Source organism: Pelobates fuscus, chromosome 8, assembly GCF_036172605.1.
Source record: "Pelobates fuscus isolate aPelFus1 chromosome 8, aPelFus1.pri, whole genome shotgun sequence".
NCBI lineage: Eukaryota > Metazoa > Chordata > Amphibia > Anura > Pelobatidae > Pelobates > Pelobates fuscus.
The window spans coordinates 164,432,592-164,449,486 of record NC_086324.1 but is presented as its reverse complement, the minus strand read 5'-3'; the positions used below and the strand labels follow the sequence as shown (position 1 = coordinate 164,449,486).

At 39.3% G+C, this 16,895-nt stretch overlaps 1 protein-coding gene across 1 annotated transcript in view; it reads left to right on the top strand.

Annotated features, from left to right (window-relative positions):
* The window catches only part of MYO15A (myosin XVA), a 127,560-nt gene that overhangs the window by 30,128 nt on the left and 80,537 nt on the right, over positions 1-16,895 (top strand). Inside the window, exons 11-29 of the mRNA XM_063430655.1 lie at positions 259-372; positions 882-940; positions 1,121-1,244; positions 1,625-1,720; positions 2,746-2,877; positions 3,309-3,434; positions 3,731-3,808; positions 4,062-4,216; positions 5,364-5,409; positions 5,559-5,683; positions 5,784-5,904; positions 9,084-9,259; positions 9,577-9,661; positions 12,380-12,433; positions 12,907-12,988; positions 13,522-13,652; positions 14,417-14,512; positions 14,730-14,965; positions 16,711-16,889. Coding sequence (XP_063286725.1) covers positions 259-372; positions 882-940; positions 1,121-1,244; positions 1,625-1,720; positions 2,746-2,877; positions 3,309-3,434; positions 3,731-3,808; positions 4,062-4,216; positions 5,364-5,409; positions 5,559-5,683; positions 5,784-5,904; positions 9,084-9,259; positions 9,577-9,661; positions 12,380-12,433; positions 12,907-12,988; positions 13,522-13,652; positions 14,417-14,512; positions 14,730-14,965; positions 16,711-16,889 — 2,215 coding nt within the window. The remainder of the gene's footprint in view (positions 1-258; positions 373-881; positions 941-1,120; positions 1,245-1,624; positions 1,721-2,745; positions 2,878-3,308; positions 3,435-3,730; positions 3,809-4,061; positions 4,217-5,363; positions 5,410-5,558; positions 5,684-5,783; positions 5,905-9,083; positions 9,260-9,576; positions 9,662-12,379; positions 12,434-12,906; positions 12,989-13,521; positions 13,653-14,416; positions 14,513-14,729; positions 14,966-16,710; positions 16,890-16,895) is intronic.

The window sequence follows — 16,895 nt, the reverse complement described above, 5'->3', positions numbered from 1 at the left end:
TATGGAATACCATAGTGTAAAAAATTATAATATATTGGATTAGAAATATTGTTTTTACTTAAACATCTCCTATAGTCAGAGGTGGCATGTTATAACCAGGAATGCTTCTAAACAATTTTTCTTATAAAATGTAGCCTATATAGTCATTTGTTGAGTTCACATTTTACTTAGAGCATTATGTACTTTTTTAAAAACAATTGTTTCTGATTAAAATGTAGTTGTGGCAATCCTACCCTTATTGTGTCTTTAACTCTGCAGACAGAATCTCAGGAAGTTGCATCGGTTGTCAGCGCAGGCGAAATAAGAGTGGTGTCCGAACTTCTTCAAATCTCCCATGAGGGGCTCCAGAAATCCATCACCTTTAAAGTAACAGTGAGTTTACAGGTTTAAATTACTTTCAAGTAAAGAAAGCAATGTACATACCAACCCATTTTCTGTGTGACCATCATGGAACAAAGTGAGCAAGACATGAGGCGAGGGGCACCAGCCAAACACAGGGTTATTCAATAAAGTTTGGATGTAACCTTGCCAGTACTGTCATAATAATCTAGGACTATTCGGGGGCATTTGGTAGCAAACCTCCAATATCATTCATATGATTTGTCTCTGAATTTAGTCCCATGACATGAATTCACACTGTAGATTAAACTCTCCAAATTGTTCCAAATACTCTAATTCAGAAATCTAATGCTAAAATGTAGTGGTGCATTTGCAGGTAGTCAGTTACAAATTTGGTCAAGAAGAATCCTTCATAAGCCAAAAATAATTGACAGTCAGCAACAATTAACATATATAAACTGTTCAGCAAATCTAAAGTTATATTTAATAAAATTTAAAAAATTATTATATACTATAAAATGATATTCTTTATTATTCACCAGGAAACGATGCGAGAGAAGATTTATACACCCCTGACGGTGGACAGTGCTGTAGATGCCAGGTAACAATTCCTTCCGCAGTGCTGTAAAGAGAATCAAGTATTTGTAGATTAAACTAAATTAGACATGCAGGGACAATAAAATGACAAATTTTCACGAAATTAAACTCGTTCGAGAGCTTGTGCTACACCTGTTCACCATACTTCCAGTCTGAAAGAGTTTTTCATGCTTTCTGTTGCCAGAGACGCCATTGCCAAGATTTTGTACTCGTTGCTGTTCAGCTGGCTAACGGACAGAATCAATAAGCTGGTCTACCCCCGCCAGGATGCTTTATCCATCGCTATATTGGATATCTATGGCTTTGAGGTGGGAGAATTACGTGTTTTTTTTAGGAAAATGTTTTTCCACCTGGAAAATTTACTTTTGGAAATCCACTTAATTTTCATTCTAGCATTGTTTTAATTAAAATTGTTGGGGTTTATTCTCAAAACCAGAACTCATGAGGGAATTGTATGTTTTTTAAAAGGTCTGAATAGTTAAACTGGACATGTTTCCAATTCTGCTATTTTGTGCCCAGAATGTGCAATTTGTTTGTAAATAAGACCCATATGCTGTCAGTGGGGACCTCTAGTAAATATCCCTGCATCTTGATGATGTTGTGCTCGATGTCCCCAGAGACTGGGGGATTTACACTACACATTATCTGAGCTATTCTCTCCACCTTCCTTCTCTCTTTCTATCTGTAGGATCTCACATTTAACAGCTTTGAGCAACTTTGTATCAACTACGCAAATGAATATCTGCAATTCTTCTTCAACAAAATTGTCTTTAAAGAGGAGCAGGTGAGAATCATGGTCAATGGATTTGTACAGCAGCATTATGGGATGCTACACTATGATAGACAGGAGGATTATGGGATGCTACACTGTGATAGACAGGAGGATTATGGGATGATACACTGATAGACATGAGCTTTATGGGATGTTGTACAATGTTACACAGGAGGATTATGGGATGCTATAGAATGATACACAGGAGGATTATGGGATGTTGTACAATGTTACACAGGAGGATTATGGAATGCTATATAATGATACACAGGAGGGTTATGGAATGCTATAGAATGATACACAGGAGGATTATGGAATGCTATAGAATGATACACAGGAGGGTTATGGGATGCTATAGAATGATACACAGGAGGGTTATGGGATGCTATAGAATGATACACAGGAGGATTATGGAATGCTATAGAATGATACACAGGAGGGTTATGGGATGTTATAGAATGATACACAGGAGGGTTATGGGATGCTATAGAATGATACACAGGAGGGTTATGGAATGCTATAGAATGATACACAGGAGGGTTATGGGATGCTATAGAATGATACACAGGAGGGTTATGGGATGTTATAGAATGATACACAGGAGGGTTATGGGATGCTATAGAATGATACACAGGAGGGTTATGGGATGTTATAGAATGATACACAGGAGGGTTATGGGATGCTATAGAATGATACACAGGAGGATTATGAGAATGCTATAGAATGATACACAGGAGGATTATGAGAATGCTATAGAATGATACACAGGAGGATTATGAGAATGCTATAGAATGATACACAGGAGGATTATGAGAATGCTATAGAATGATACACAGGAGGATTATGAGAATGCTATAGAATGATACACAGGAGGATTATGAGAATGCTATAGAATGATACACAGGAGGGTTATGGGATGCTATAGAATGATACACAGGAGGATTATGAGAATGCTATAGAATGATACACAGGAGGATTATGAGAATGCTATAGAATGATAAACAGGATAGATAGCCCTTGCTTGTGTTTCCTCACAGGAGGAGTACATTCGTGAACAGATCGATTGGAGAGAGATCACATTCAGTGATAACCAACAATGTATAGACCTCATCTCTCAGAAACCGTATGGAATTCTCAGGATCCTTGATGACCAAAGTGGCTTTCCCCAGGTGACCTAATAACTATTCTAACGTAATGCCTACACCAAGTAGGGTCCCATTGCCCTTGAGAGAAAGTTTTGTTCTTATCACTCCATAGAAGCTCCTGTACACAATCTAATCTAATCTAATCTGTCTGTCTGTCTGTCTGTCTGTCTTGAAACTGAGTGCTTCCTCCTTGGCTCCCTGTCAATCATTGTTATACGTTTTCCCATCCCGGTCATTAAACATGATGTGTCAATTACTAAATCTGTAATATTTAAAAGAAAATCGAATGTTACATAAAAAATTATTGGTGATTTCAATATTTACTTAATGTTGTAATTTCCAGAAAAGAAACAGATTATCTTCAAAGTTGATACCATTTCTAATATTGGTGAATGGAAACCCTGATTAATGATAAAATGTAGATCTCTTTGTCCACATGCCTTTGACTCTTGCAGGCCACTGACCACACCTTCCTGCAGAAGTGTCATTACCATCACGGGACCTCCGAGTTGTATTGTAAGCCAAAGATGCCACTGCCAGAATTCGGAATTAAGCATTTTGCTGGGAAGGTAACATACCAGGTACGTCTACATTGCTAGGGTTTAATGATCACCATGGTATCAGATAGCTAAATTGGTTAGTGCACCAACTGCAGTACTTGTTCAAGTGCTCTTAATGTTTTTAACAACATAGGGACAGTAAAATAAACAGGTTTCTGAAAAGGCTTTTACCTTTGTAAATTTAACCTTATGTCATACCAGGTCTACCAGTTTTTATAAGTCTATAGCAAACGCTATATTTTAACTTTAGCTAAGGTTATCTTTCTAAATGCTCTTTGATATGACATGTAGGTAATACGGTGCCATTGCTTTCACAGGTCCACAAATTCTTGGACAAGAACTATGACCAGGTTAGACAGGACGTCTTGGATCTCTTTGTTAATAGTAAAATAAAGGTGAGCAAAGAATAAAGGAAACAGGCTCACAACTAATCAGTTCCTTAATAGTTCTTAAAGGGACAAAATAGCCAAACTGGAAAATAAATCTCAAATCAGCTATGCTTCTAGCTCTAATTATGCTTCTCGTTTGGCTTTAAATGTAAAATTCACTTAGAATTCACCTTAAATTCCCATCAGTTCTCACTTTAATAAGGAATATCCTATCGATGAGTACAAAATCCCAATTTTTATCTGCTTCTCTCGTTTATAGGTGGTAGCCAATCTGTTTTTTAGCCATGCTCAGGTACTTGCCCAGCAGAAAACTATGATGGGGAAAAGTAGCACGGTCACTCGAAAGTACAAGGCTTCCACAGTGGCCGCCAAATTCCAGCAGTCGCTCCTTGAATTGGTGGAGAAGATGGAGAGGTGAAAAATGTAGTCAATGATTTGAAATCAATAGGATAACCAAATACAACCAGCTGTAGTGGTGAAGAACATGTCTTCAGTTACTTCATTGGATGGTTGTAGACCTCTCCAATTTCTAGATACTGTAGGAGAGAATATTATTTGTATGATAAGATGGACTGATGACGATGATCTTCCTTTTATCAAAAAGAATGATGGACAGTTTTTTGTTGTAGGTGGATTGGTAGGATTGTCCTCTTCATATTTAAGTGTTAAGGATCATCTCTGGTATTATTAGATGGAGAGGTGGAAATTTCCTTCGGTATTACGGACAGGTTGTGGAACTATTTCCTGTATTAAAAGACAGGTTGTAGAAATTATCTGCAGTATTATTAGATAGGGTGGTGGTAATTATCTCTGATTTTAACAGACAGGTTGTGGAAATTATCTCTGGTATTATGAAAAAAATGGAGTGATCGGGAAAACCCCAAGTATCATATAAAGAAGGTGTTGTCTTCTACATGTACAATGCATTAGTGACAATTGTCTTCATGTTCATAGAAGGAATCGATGGGGATGGTCTTCTACATTATACGATGGAGTAGTGGGCATTGTCTGGGATATCATTAGTTTTACTGGCAAGAATTTTAGTCCGTGATATTAAATAGAATAGTGTGGACCACCTTTCCTGTTGATGGATGTGGTGAAGAACATATCTACATAGTCATATTCTTCATATCACTAAGAGATTAAGAAGAGAGAACTTCCTTCTCTAACCTAAAATGAAGTGGCAATGGTTATCTCCAGTATTTTTTGGTCTAACAATGGGAATTATCATCAGTGATCCTCTGTATTGTAAGATGTAATGGTAGAAAGAATGTGTCATTATGTTTTAAAATGGAATTTTGGGGATTGTTCCATTTATTATAAAATAGAGTGTAATATCTTCACTAAAATATGGAGTGATGGCACACATTTATTTAACCAGGGCAATAATTTCACAAGTGTTTTACTATACTTCACCCGCAAGGGACCTGTCTTTTTCACAGCCTTGTGTCACTTAGAGATTTGTCAGGAAAGACTCATCTCGATACAGTGTAGTATAGAACTAATACTATTTGTTTAGGGAAGCATACTACTGCTAAACTCAATTACTATCTCTCTCCAGGTGTAATCCTTTCTTTGTACGTTGTATCAAACCAAACAGCAAGAAGGTAGGAAAAAATTACCAAATTTACGAGAAACATAGAATGTATATGACAGCAGCCATAATAAAACGGGAAGCACACTGAGAGCTAACCCGGGGATGAGTTTTCACAAACAGACATTAATGGTAGGTGTCCATTTTCTATACTTTCCTTAGGAGCCCAACTTCTTTGAGGCAGACATGGTTACCAGTCAGCTGAAGTACTCTGGGATTTTGGAGACCATCCGTATTCGTAAAGAGGGCTATCCAGTCAGAATCCCTTTCCACATCTTCCTGAGCAGGTGAGCACTTTGGTGGGATTCATTCATTATTTTAGTGTCAATAGGTAGGCATTGCATTGATGTGGAATTCTCATCTTCAGACTTTCCTCTTTAATGGCAGGTACCGTTGCGTCATGGACCTCGGACGCAATATCCATGCAGATGGGCAAATATGCGTCACTGTTCTTAGAAGGCTGTGTCCATCCGCCAGCCCTGCGATGTACTGTATCGGAGTGAGCAAGGTGACTAACTGGTCCCGATCCATCGAGTTACTGATCAAATTCGTACTTAGTACATGGCAATATTTCAAGGTTTTCACAAAGCAGACTATTGGTAAAAGGGAATTATTCCATAGAATGCGAATTATAACTGTCTTAAAATGTTGGCCAAAACAGCTTGGAAAAACAAAATATTTCATTAAGAAGAATATCAGTGAAATATTGTAATAGAAATGCTGGAAACAAACAGGTTTATTTAGTAAAGTGAGAATTTAAGGTGAATTCAAAGTGAAGTATAAATTTATGGTCAAAATAGCCTGTGACAAAGCTCCCTGTACCCCTGACTGGCTACCTCCACCAAGGATCGCTTCCTAGCTGGAACAGGGGACAAACCACAGCACTTCTACCCACAGTCGCCGTGGCTTGACTGGGGCCCTGGAATGGCTCTCTCCTGGAGCCGAATGGGGAACTTTCTCTAGCAACCGCCAAGGCACTGGATGACACTCAGTCCTAGGAGCTCTAGTCCTGGAACCGCTTCCTCCTGGAGCCGAATGGGGAATTTGCTCTAGACACCCCCAGGCACTAAACAACACTGGGAGCTCTAGTCTTACAAGGACTTTCCCCGTTGAATCCTCCAGACTGGAACAGTGATTTAAAAATAGCCCTTTCCCCTCCCACTAACCAGACAACACATAGTTCTGGGAGTACAAGCTGGAATACCTTTTAATGGCAGCCACAACTGGCCTGATATGCAGGTCCCCGTGCAAGGGGCACTGCCCCCTGGACCTGAGAGTAGACTACAGTAAAAACATACACACAATTACATTGGCTCTCAGGTCCAGGACACTCCCATACAAAACAAGACAATCCATCCCCTGTGTCTGGGAGATAATTGAGTCAAACACTGTACAAAACTCAATAATCTCCAGGCATAAAAAACACACATTTCCCAAACACCCCAAAAGCACCTTAAAAACACATAAAACACCACAAAAGTTACATCCCCCGATATCCCTGATCTGGGTGACCAACATATCCAAAAATCACCCAGGTCAGTTCAGGGGTTCAGTAATTTCCTAGAAGTCATAATTTGACCGACCGCACGCATGGTTCCAATGCTTGCAGTCGGTCTAGTTCGGTAGATTAAAAACGAACAAACTACCGACCACAGTCAATAGTCTTACCCTGGAGCTTGATCCCCTTGTTCGTGGGAACACAGTGTCTTCCACCGAACACAGTGTCTTCCTAAGTGTTATAAAACCGAACACAGGCGATCATGGAAGTCCAGCGGTGTTCAGGAGATCAGTATCCGAAAATAGTTCCATGAACTCGACGACCAAACACCGCTGCCTGTGTGAATTAACTTTCAAATACTAACGAAGTGCCTCTTTTTTCTCAGTATAAAACTACTGAGCTCATCATTTAAACAATGTTACTCATTTACACTTATCCCACTCTCATAGAAAGTGTAGTGGGCTTATGGTATTTTAAAGCAACAATCATACCAGGCACACAGATCCCATGTGAAATAACTTACAATAAAACAGAGTAATAAACGTATACTTCTATGCGACAGAAAAAATAAAGCAAAAAGATTTAAGTAGGTCTATCAGGTACAACCTGTGAGTCAGTTCTTTTCTAATATACAGTACTGCTATCTTGCAGAAAGATAAGTCCTGCGCTCACTCCCATCACTGGGAGGCAGCAATGACTACAGTACACATCAGCCCCAATATATAATAAAAACCAAAGAAAAACAAGTTACCTGCGTTCTTTCCTTAATCCCTATGTATTTTTTAAAACCTCCATTTGTTTAAAAGTACTGCTATCTAAAATATACACATATATACATACACACACATATACATGTACACATATTGGTCACTCAGGACCTGAACTCACATTTCCCATACTGCTGACTCAGAGTGGGGACACTACTAACTTACCAAAGTCCCCAATATAGACAAACAATCACCCACAAGGAACACTTAAGACAAACAAAGGTGACCGGGAGAAAGAGAAGTTTGGGTATACTTATAGATCTATAAACCGTGCTCCTCAGAACACCTATAGTCTTAATAAACCGGAGACCTCTTATGGTCTCAAAAACCTGTATCTACCTGAGATACCCTGTATCTATCTTAGATACTAACCTAGGTTACCAAAACCCTATATATTTAGACCAAATGTCTAATAAACCGGAGACCTCTTATAGTCTCAATATAAACCGGAGACCTCTCATGGTCTCAATATAACTAAAGTCCTTACACCTTTCCTATCTACTGGATACAGGCTTACTGAACCAAAGGGGGGTCATATACAATCAGCGTCAATAAGACACAAAAAGGCTACTCACCGCAATGGTTTTGCTGATCCATCCCACTTCTAGACACCAAGCTGAAAGGGTTATTGCTGTAATTGACTCAACTCCCCTCGGTTCTCGATCCCTCGGTCACCATAATCAACTTTGATGGCGAATCATTGTCAGCAATAAGACATGGACAAGATGCTTTGACAAGATTTCTCGAATGAATATATTTCAGAGCTGACTTTTATACACAGTTTCTTACAAAAGCCGTGGGATCACAGTAAGATTTATCGTTTCCTTGTAGCTAATAGTACATACTAGTCTGACAATAGAAAGATAAGCATTTGAATAAAGTCTGGGCAAGAACATCCTGAAATCGGACTGGGCAAGAACATCCTGAGATTGAGCAATGTCGCACATCCTCTAGAAGGAAGAATGTTATTGTTTAAGTCTTGCCACAGTTAGCATAATTATTTTAAAGCATACAAAGCAAAAAGAGTTTAACTGTTTCATATCCTTACAGTCAGCAATAATGATTATAAACCTTATCTAAGCATAAAATACATATGAACAAGAAAAGTTAACTATTTCATTTTCTTACAACTAACAATTCAGTTAACGTGTCCAGACAGTTTCTCTGAGATTTCTCCTTGGTTGAAGGATTGATTTGCTTATTTTTAGCATATAATGGCTACATTCTGCAGGGCAGCACTTTTTATGCACTGTCCATCAGCATGCGGGAGTGAAGTTCTTCCCAGAGGACATGGGGATCATGCCGTATAGTGAGGCATGAAATCATGTGTAGTGTGTTAGCTTGGGCTTCCTTGTTCTTGTGTTATTGCTTGAATTTCTCTATAGACTCACGTTTCCCCTACCTTTCTTTTCTCCCCTTGAGCTCTTTATGAAAGAACGTCTGTATCAGCTGCTGGAGAGCAAACGTGACCAGCTCATGAACAAAGCCGCAGTAACCCTACAGCGCTACGCCCGTGGCTTCTTGACGCGGAAACGCTTCTACACGTTACGTCACAGGATCATCCAGCTGCAGGCCTTGGCACGGGGCTATATGTCCAGGTACAAGATAAATAAGTAGACAAATAAACACAAAACGTACGTTTTCAGGAAATTAATTATATCACCACCATTTCATTATAGCGACTCCCACAGCATCATATACAGGAACACTAGCATGAAAAGAAAATTATTGTAAAAAAACATAAATTACAAAAATAATAATAATATATATCTCCAGCTGAAGTTTATGATCCTGCAGAGATTATACATTTCAGTTATTTTTACGATAGAAATGACAGAGAATCCAATGATTGTCCGTCTCTTTCACTGACCAGTATCCTCGTTACAGATCTATATTCTTGCTTTGTATTTTACAGGCGTAGGTTTCAGAATTGGAGGAAGAATATGCTAAAGTTTCGGGCACTGGTCCACATGTACGTGAACCGGAGAAGGTATCTGAGGGTGAGTACCACCAGTGGCCACGAGCTGCGACTCTGAACCCAGCGGTACACTGCACTGTGTTCGTGTTGTACTATGTGGGAATTCCAGGACATTTCCGCCCCATCTATGTAATTGGCAATGAGCTGTGTATACGCAGCCCTGCATTGCCACCTTGCTGGGTCACCGGTTATCTGTGAACACAACTCCTTTACGGCCACACACTTTACTGCTGACGGTAACTGCATCACTGACATGCCTCCTTGCAGGTCCCATCCCGTAAACCCTACCCCTTCCCAGTCTCATACATATGTACACTGCAGAGTTTATTCTAGTGAAATGTTTAATTCAGCTATGTAGGAGACATTTCAATTTAAAGACAATTCAGAGTTGCTCCATACTAAATGGGGCCAAGCCAACAATCTGGACAATATTCACAATATCTATCAATGTCTAGATTTTGGAGTTCTGGCTTCGAGCCAGCCAGAAGTGGGTCTGATTTTTAGCTGATCTAAATACACATCGGACAGGCTCAGCTTGGGAAAGCCGGAACCATTTGGCCGCTGACACCGTTAGAAGGGTGCAGGCAAATAGTTTAAAAAGCCCTGTGGTTGTGCCATGGATAAGTGTGTGGCAGCACTACAATATAAAATGACATATGGGGTCAATATGATTAACTATGGGAAGATTTGACAGCTCCCTCGTGCCCCCACCCACAATGCCACGAGTTGGGCCTTATCTACTAAATGGTGAAAATTAGCCCGCATAATACTAGGACACGTTAACCATAATGGCCGATGATGAGTTAACAATGAGTAATATTTTGGTTTTATACATTATTCTTAAAATATAAAATGTTATCAATATGCCTCTCTTTAAACACTCAGCGTATTCATACACTGCAGAATTCACTCACTAAACTGTTAATTGGGGAGAGTTAACAACCGATGTGGAAAAATAAGAAAATGTCTTTAAATCAGCCTTACTGGATTTCTTTGCACCACAACTCAGTTTAGTACATAAGCACCTCTGTTTAACATTGAGCGAGAGCAATTCTAGGGTTCTTGGTGTCGGGTGTACCATAACCACTGCAGTGAGTGGTATGTGATGGAATGTAACTATAGTAGCTATTTTCTAGTCAAATATAGTCCATAAAAAGCCAATAAAGACCAGAAGATAAAAAGCCATCCTGCCCTTACTGATTGTTGTTTTCATGTCCCTTCTCTGATACTTTTCCTGTTTACCCTCATTGCGTCATGTATCATTTATGCCAAAACTGTACTTGACAATATTCTGGTAAACGCCACAACACTTGTTTTCTGGGGTGAAAAGGGCTGTTTGTTAACTTAATGCCACAGGCAGCTTCTGGAAGATCTCTGAGCTATTAGGACATCACTGCAGCTATGACTGCTGAGTTCAGCGGGTCCGTCCTGTGCTTTACCATGTGAGAATCACAGAGCGCCACAAAGCAAAGCTCTTTATCTTCTAAGTCATTCTGCTCCCCGGGATGGGAAGGAACACTGTACAAACAAACGCTTTTATTCTTAACAATTAGCATTCTTCTAAAGCATTCTGCTGGGCCTCCTCTGTCACGGTGGCAGGTGGATATATTTTGCTGATGTCATGTCAGACGTGTTGCCTTTTCTTCCAATGTGGTAAAACTACAAATAAATCTTAAAATAATAAAGTGTACGTACCTATTAGCTAACACCACACCACACCCAGCTCAGCGGTGTGAACTCAAAGACGAGAGACCCAGAATAACATGAAGTCTGTCCGCTTTGCTCCAGATGTGGGGGTCAGTGTAAGTATTGGGGGGCCAGGCAGGTGATCTATAGGCCACACAGATTCACACCTGGAAACTTACTGATCGGTGAATCGTAATGCTGTTTTTATTCATTTTATCGTTTGTTTCTATATTTATTATTTTCACAGTCCACCTCTATCCCTATTTGTTCCTGAAATTAGCCCTTTCAGGGCTGGCTGGCTAACCAACCCTCTCTCCATGCATTTCCCAGATTTCTCTGCCGGTTGTTTCCCAAAACATCTGGAGGGACAGTGTTAGAAAGCTCTGGTTTAAAACATTGCAAGGCTCGCCACTACTACCCCACCCAAACTGGCTGTAAATTTGGGATTGAAAGGGTTAACTCTCTATAGCTGGGGTGTCACAATGCAACAAACCCCCATGAGATATTCACAGACCACAACTCCCAGAATTCTCTGCAAGCCTAGAGCAGGGAAGGATTGAACAAAATAACTTTCTTTATATTTAGTACTTCTGGTAAACAGCAAACACAGAATTATTATTAGTTGAGAAGCTGATTGCAGAATAGCGGATTTGGAAATTGAGCTATTGTCATAGTTTGACTATTTTATTTTTAGACTAAATATTGCAGCTTAATTTTTTTAACTCGCTCAATTCAATATTTAGTGAATATACCCTCAGTTTGTTTTGTTGGCCAAACTAGGAATTCACAGGGGAATGATAGATTTTAGGCCAAATTTGCTGACTATGGTAAGTTTTCCAATTTCGCTGTTTGGCCTGAAATTTTCCAAATCATTAGTCAAATCTCTACAATTCCAGTTCTAGTGAAATAAACTGCATTACGTGTTAAACCATGATGTTGGGATATCGTGCAATGCTTAGTACTTGGCTCAGTGTTTGAGGCTCAGGATGGGTTTTGTATTATGGGTTCTGTTCTGTGTCTCTCAGCTCACTTACTTTTCACCTTGCGTATACAGATGAAGGCAGAGGCGCGGAGGCTGGCAGAAGAGGAACGCAAGAAAGCAGAGCAGGTGAGAGTTTTAGGATAAGAATTCCAACCCCCCCACCTCCCCACTGCAAATATCCAAATGGAAGACAGCATGTCCTTCCCCCCCTGTTACATTGTAAAACATACACCTGTGGTTCTGTTCACTAATAAGTAAATTGGAGTAAGGTGACAACCGATTCATAAAATTCACACCCAGATAGTTACGTTGGAAACAAATCAAACAGTGAGATTTTGTTGGGGGCTCCTCATCTCTAAATGTTCTCCTTTATAATTCGACAGTGTGAATTGCTGAATATTTTTTTTCTTTTCAAATATGAATGTACAGCACTTCTCTACTCAAAGTACAGATATGAGACAACGTTTCAACACTTCAAGGGGTCTTCATCGGGAAAGTTTGTGCTAACTCTGAGCAATGTCTGAGAATAACAGAACATTCCTGGCTTGGATTGAGGGTTTAATATAATAGTTAGTATCTTATATCTCGTTTCCCTTCAGGAGCTGACTAAGAGAGAGGTAGTTAATGTCACTCACCTGGAGATTCCAGCAGAACTCGCGGGACTTCTGCGATCCACAGGAGGTAAGTAGGACATTCCAGACGTGACTTACATCTCTATGAATCCAGATAAAAGTTCTACAATGTGCCATTCGTTATTATTGACCACGATACTGCAGCAAGCTGCCATGTTATTCCAAATATTCTGTATTTAATGTTACGTAATATAAATCACATTTTAATTACACTGTTGTTATTAATCATATTAACTTTTATTTAATGAATAAACAGTTTTTTAGTGGTATTTTGTACCATCTTCCCATATCTAGGGACTTACTCATTAAGCAATAAAATTAAGTGAAATGTAAGCTAAATTTAAAAAGTCAGGCTAAAATAGTCAATTTTGAAAAACCAGTTAACATGGCTATAGTCACAGCTTGGCAATATTCACCTGCATTTTACAATTTGGTTTTTAGTTTGCCACAAGTCGATATTCTTAATATAGCTCAATATCGGTACTTAGTCACTGATCTGACCATGACTCCACCAACTACAGTAGCCAATCGGCCACCTTCTTCTTTGGTTGTCTGACCTGTTCATTATTATTTGTCCTGCAGCTCTGAAGAAACTCATTTTGGAGTTTGTGGTGCCCATTCACTCGCCTAGAGTGCAGGCTGACACGCAACTCACCTTACCCCTCGACATTAACAACTACCCCATGTTTAAATATGTGCGGGTTTTCTTCAAGGTAAGTTACACCTTAACACTCTGAATCTCGCTACACAACTGTTCCAAATCATCTCAGCCTGTTTACAGTGGCAATAACTTCAGAAAAGACTAAAAGTTTTATAGAGACAAAAAGTTCACAAAGAAACGGGACTTGCGTGTCCGACAGATTGTAAATACTATTTGGAACATTGAGACCTGCGAGTCTCTGTATATCATGATATGCTTTACCATACAAAATGACACGCGAGTCACTGTAAATCATTTTCTTTATGCATACATACAACGAAAAAGAAAATAATAAAAAATATATATACAAAAAAATAAAAGTTTACAAAGGAAAAAACAATACAATGTTACAATACAACAATACAATACAACAAAACAATAAAAAAAAAGTGAAAGAAAGAATATAAATGTAGAAAACTGTGATGGGAAAAAGAGGGGGGAAGGAGGAATGATTAGAAGAAAGGTATAGGTAAATTTGGAAGAGTGAAGTGGGACAATTCTTGGTTTGTGTAAATGTGATCAACCTAGGAGGACTCCTAGGACTCCTATATATGAGCAATGGAGTGACTTACAAGGTTGACAGAAGTGGATTGCCGCATCTCCTCCAACATTAAGAACAAATGCCTTGTAAAGATAAATGTTCTTTATTCCACAGTGAACATGCAGTTATGACCCACAGCAGGGAGAGTGAAGATCACTACTGACACATTTTGTGCCTCACCGGCACTTTTATTTTTTTGACAAATCAATCAGTCTAGTAATCTCCTTGTGTTACAGGAACCTCTATTTGGGATGCTCACTGTGCCACTTGGATCTTCTCTGCTCCCTATTGAAGACGAGCTGAGACCACAAGCCATAACTTCATTTAAGCTGGTATGTTTGCTACAATAATTCTTATATCACATGAGTGTAAATGTAGTAGTTGTATTTTACATAGCAGTGCAAGGTTCCTCAAACACATTCATGATTACTAATTCTTCTTCCTGCCCAAAAATATTCCAGGGTCCACAAACATAATAATACCCATCCTGACTTTGTGGATGTCCGCATAGTATTACTCTCATTGTTTTCTACTCTTGGTTCATCCTAGATTTTAAGGTTCATGGGTGACCCGTTCTTGGATGGATCCCAAGAAACATTGTATGGGAATTATGTCATACAGAAAGGTTTGACAAACGTGGGCCTGAGAGATGAAATTTTAGCCCAAATAGCCAACCAGGTGTGGAGGAACACCAATCCTAACAATGAGGAACGTGGCTGGTACCTCCTTGCCTCCTGTCTGAGCTCATTTGCTCCATCGCCTAACCTGGACAAGTATCTACTCAAGTGCGTATTTTCTCAAAGCTTACAGCCTTTTGCTAACCAAGTGAAATGTGTCATTATTTATCTGTAAATATTGGCGAACAGAACACAGACCAGAGAACAGACTGTTTCAGGGAATATGACATGATTGGGTGGAATGCACTTCCAAAGAAATCAATTAATTAAACAAGGAGGAATCCCAATGTGATCCTGCCTAAATAATTAGTTGATTTCCAAAGTATATAAAACTCTGTGCATATGGAAGGCCTTGATGTGGATGATAAAGGAAAGAAGAACCCTTTTACCATTTCGGTTTAAGGATATTTCTATGACATTCTAATCCTCTGCTCTCCAAGCTGGTCTATGATAGAAAGACACAATAAATGCCAGAGGCTACATATTGCCAAGTGGCGCCAGGTGACAGAGCATCACTTAAACAACAGTGCATTCATATTATTTTGTGTATTGTGGAGATTAAAGAGCACGTGCAGTATTTGTATACAGTGTGATTGAATAGGATACACAATAACTACAAAGACTTCCAGATTTAATATTTGTTCCTAACACAATGGCTCTCAAGAAGCTAACAGGTGGATGTAAAACATTAAAGCCCAGTATGAGTGTATTGGCGGTGTACAATGTATGCAGTGCATGGGAGCAGGCAATTGCTCTGTTTTCTGAAAGGTATATAACTATAATACAAATAGCGCTCAGTATCTTAATGCAAACCTAATCCGCTTACATATATTCAACATACGTATACACCAACTTTGTCGTTTAAATGTACAAATGATATAACTATAAATACAGGTGGTCTACAAAGACATAACAATCTTCAATCACCACAATTTAAGCCATGTCGACACATGTAAACAAATGTATATATACTTAAAGGGACAGACTATGCACCATAACCACTACATGCTGCTTAAAGAAGGATTTAGGACCCACAGGGCCTTACGCAGGTTACCCACGGTTCCAGTAACCCTATCTAACCACTGGGCCCTAGGCAGCTGCTTAGTGTCACCTTGTGGCTAATTCTGCTCTGATGCTGATGTTGTGCTTATAGTGCAATTAGGCTGTGTGCTCTGTGCATAAGCTGATTCATTCAACCAATAAAATGCAAATATGGGCAAAATTGATTTTGCTAATGCAGAAGTTGAAATAATGCTTTAACATTATCCTAATTGATGGCTAAACCATTCGAAAACAGTCTGACCCAAAACCAGGGGAAAGTACTTGCAGCGTAACTGCACCATGACCGCTTCATCAGCATGTAGTAGTTATGGTGCCTAGACTGGTCCTATACATTTGTAGTGATGGCTTCCACAGGATATTCCTTTTCAGTGGATAATGTATGTAAACCAAGAAAATATAGCCAGCTGGTAATATATAACAAAACTATATGCAGGTATCTATTTAGTAAAATTGTTATTGATTACATTACAGTGGAACAGAGTGTTCTGAAATAGAATATTGACCTCTCTCAGCTAACTTACCATTTAGCATAACTGGGGTCCTTTACACAGAGCTCCAGGACTGCCAGAGTGAACACATATTACATGTCGATGGACAGCAAGTGAAAAGAGCTGCCCTGTAGTGTGTAGAATTAAAATACTGTCTAAAGCTCTTTTGTTATTTGAATCTATTCTTTTGATGGTGTCCTCTTGGGTAGAATAAGATTGTGTATATAACTATCTGAAGTTGTGTGTTATCTATATGTCTTTGTGTGCCCTGTGTACTTATAACGTACCTTGTATTGTGTCTAGGTACGTTTCTGACTATGCCTACAATGGATATAAATCTGTGTGCCAACACAAGCTTATTCAGGCAATACAAAAATCACAACAAGGGTCAGAGACTGCGAGGACTTTCCCTCCCTGCCTGTTGGAGTGGACGGCAAGCCAAGAGAGAGCTAACATGGCCCTCGACATCCATTGCTTTGATGGTATGT